This window comes from Ammodytes marinus (assembly GCF_949987685.1).
Source record: "Ammodytes marinus genome assembly, chromosome: 17".
NCBI classification, from domain to species: domain Eukaryota; kingdom Metazoa; phylum Chordata; class Actinopteri; order Uranoscopiformes; family Ammodytidae; genus Ammodytes; species Ammodytes marinus.
This window is the reverse complement of record NC_137221.1, coordinates 5,704,258-5,706,963: the sequence shown is the minus strand read 5'-3', so window position 1 is coordinate 5,706,963 and position 2,706 is coordinate 5,704,258. Positions and strand designations below refer to the sequence as shown.

The window sequence follows — 2,706 nt, the reverse complement described above, 5'->3', positions numbered from 1 at the left end:
TTTCACACTCCATCCATTCTGTCCAAAATGAACCCCCCTCCCACCCCCCCCCCCCCCCCCCCCCCAGACACACACACACTTTTTGACAGGCTCAGTATTATATGGTGAAAGATTCAATGTGATTCTCATACAATAGCCTAGCTTGCTGTCATCACAACAAAGTGACAATAGCCCCCCATGGCAAAGCTTATAGGCGGCCTACAGTCAGCTTACAGTAAACACTTCAACAGGCACAATCCCCTCCCTCTATATATAATATCATATCAAAGCCTGTTGGCTAAATAACAAATACGTTTTCAGGCGAAGTTTGAGACATTTTTGTAAAGAGAGGATCTGTAGACCAATCAAATAGCTTCGAATCCGTCATGTGATCCATCTATCCCCATAGCAACGATTAAGGCTTTCCCGCTTGTGTTGATGAGGAGGAGGATACGGTCGTTATGGAAACTGCCGCCGTGGCAACGATAGAGTTACAGGCTGAAGAAGGGAAGAAAGAAAGAGGGGATGAGAATAGTGTTGACTTGAATGGGTTTAATGGTTTGAATCCGTTTGAATCCCTCCGGGCACACACACACACACACACACACACACACACACATCCCATGAATGTGTGTGTGTGTGTGTGTGTGTGTGTGTGTGTGTGTGTGTGTGTGTGTGTGTGTGTGTGTGTGTGTGTGTGTGTGTGTGTGTGTTTACACTCATGGTGTTACAATGGATAACAGTGTTGGCTAAAGTCAGCAGGTGTCACTCTCTGTTACAGTGGCTAGAGGCTGTTGAAGTTCTGCCTGATAGACAGTGTGTGGGTGTGTGTTTGTGTGTGTGTGTGTGCGTGCGTGCGTGTGTGTGTGTGTGTGTGTGTGTGTGTATGCGTGCGTGTGTGTGTGTGTGTGTGTGTGTGTGTGCGTGTGTGTGTGTGTGTGTGTGTGTGTGTGTGTGTGTGTGTGTGTGTGTGTGTGCGCGTGTAGGTGTGTGTGCATGTGCATGTGTAGTGACCAACCCTCTCTATCTTCATCCTTCTCCTGCATCAGGACCGAGTCTCCCTCTCACCTCATCATTCAAATCCAAACACCTTTCCATGTCTTAAAGGCGCAGTACAGTGTATTGACCCTCTCTCCCCCCCCTCTCTAGCAGTACAGTGTATTGACTCTCTCCCCCCCTCCCTCCCCCCCCCCTCTCTAGCAGTACAGTGTATTGACTCTCTCCCCCCCCCCTCTAGCAGTACAGTGTATTGACCCTCTCTCCCCCCCCTCTCTAGCAGTACAGTGTATTGACTCTCTCCCCCCCTCCCTCCCCCCCCCCTCTCTAGCAGTACAGTGTATTGACCCTCTCCCCCCCCCCTCTCTAGCAGTACAGTGTATTGACCCTCCCCCCCCCCCTCTACCCTCCCTCCCCCCCCCCCCTCTCTAGCAGCCCTGGCAGCGAGCAGCGGTCACCACCAGCTCCAGCTGTCCGGTCTGGACGGGGCGGGTCACCTGTTGCTAGGCGGATCCGGGGGCCAGTCCGTCCGCCAGTCTCTCTTCCTCAACCGCCCGACTCTCCTCCCCATGACGACCATGTCCATGACGCCCGGCTCCATGGCGACGCCCTCCATGGCGACGCCCTCCAGCCTGATTGGTCTGATGGGTCCCAGGCCCCTCCCACCAATGGTTGCCGGCGGCGACATCATGAGCCCGATGACATCGTGCCCCGAGGAGTCCGCCTCCCCATGCTCCAGTCCCGCCTCCTTCTGTTCCTTCAGCGAAGCCTCTCCGCCGCCAGTGGGAGGGGCCATGGCCGAGTGACGGACAGATGATTTGATTGACAGCTCACAGCAGCCAATCACAGGAGGAGGAGGAGGGGTTCAAGGAGCTTTAAAAAAAATCTGAATTTTACAAAACCTCGCCTTTTCTACCAAAGCCATCTCTCTGTCTGATTCATCGCTCTCTCTCTCTCTCTCTCTCTCTCTCTCTCTGTCTATAACCCCGCTGACGTCTTCTGAAGCCAAAAATATACCCAGACGGACGCGGGGAAAGAGAGAGAGAGGGAGGAGAGGGAAGGAGAGGAGAGGAGAGAGAGAAACTACAGAGCGGAGAGGAGGGGACACTTTGAAACCAAATATTGATCTAAAAGCTGGAGAGGTGGCGTTGCATTGAGGAGTGTTTTTTTTTTTTTTGCTTCGGCATCGAGAAGAAAAACCAAAACAACACCGTCGTCGTGGCAGCGCTTGTTATTGGAACGAACTCTCAGAGAGGGCAGAGGGATGAAGAGCTGATAAAACTGAGTGTGTGTGTGAGAGAACGGGGCCGGCAAAACGAGAGAAAAGAAATAGACTTGTTTTAACGAGCTCTGAACACACACGTACAAAGATGAAACCAAAACCAAATGTCTCCAAATACCAAAAAAACTGAACTGAACCAAAAAACAACAAACAAACAAACAAACAAACAAATAAACGGAGAGAAAAGCTTTAGTTGAAGAAAAAAAAAAAAAAAGGACTTTTTAACATTCTGATCCGTAGTTCCATTATGACTCATCAACATTCTTCATTCCAGGCAGGATATATTCCATTGGCATATTTTTTTTTTCTTCGAATTTTTACAACAAACACATCTATTTTTCTATTATTTTCTATTTTCTATCCATCTATTCTACGCCTTGTCAAATACGTCAATGTAATGTTCAACAGCTGATTTCTACCTCTCTCCCTTAAAGCTGCAGTGTGTAGAA

At 49.7% G+C, this 2,706-nt stretch overlaps 1 protein-coding gene across 1 annotated transcript in view; it reads left to right on the top strand.

Annotated features, from left to right (window-relative positions):
* The window catches only part of LOC307264149 (uncharacterized protein), a gene marked incomplete at both ends in the record, with an annotated part of 83,047 nt that extends 81,266 nt beyond the window's left edge, over nucleotides 1-1,781 (top strand). Inside the window, one exon of the mRNA XM_080045420.1 lies at nucleotides 1,408-1,781. Coding sequence (XP_079901546.1) covers nucleotides 1,408-1,781 — 374 coding nt within the window. The remainder of the gene's footprint in view (nucleotides 1-1,407) is intronic.
* Between the last annotated feature and the right edge of the window lie 925 nt (nucleotides 1,782-2,706).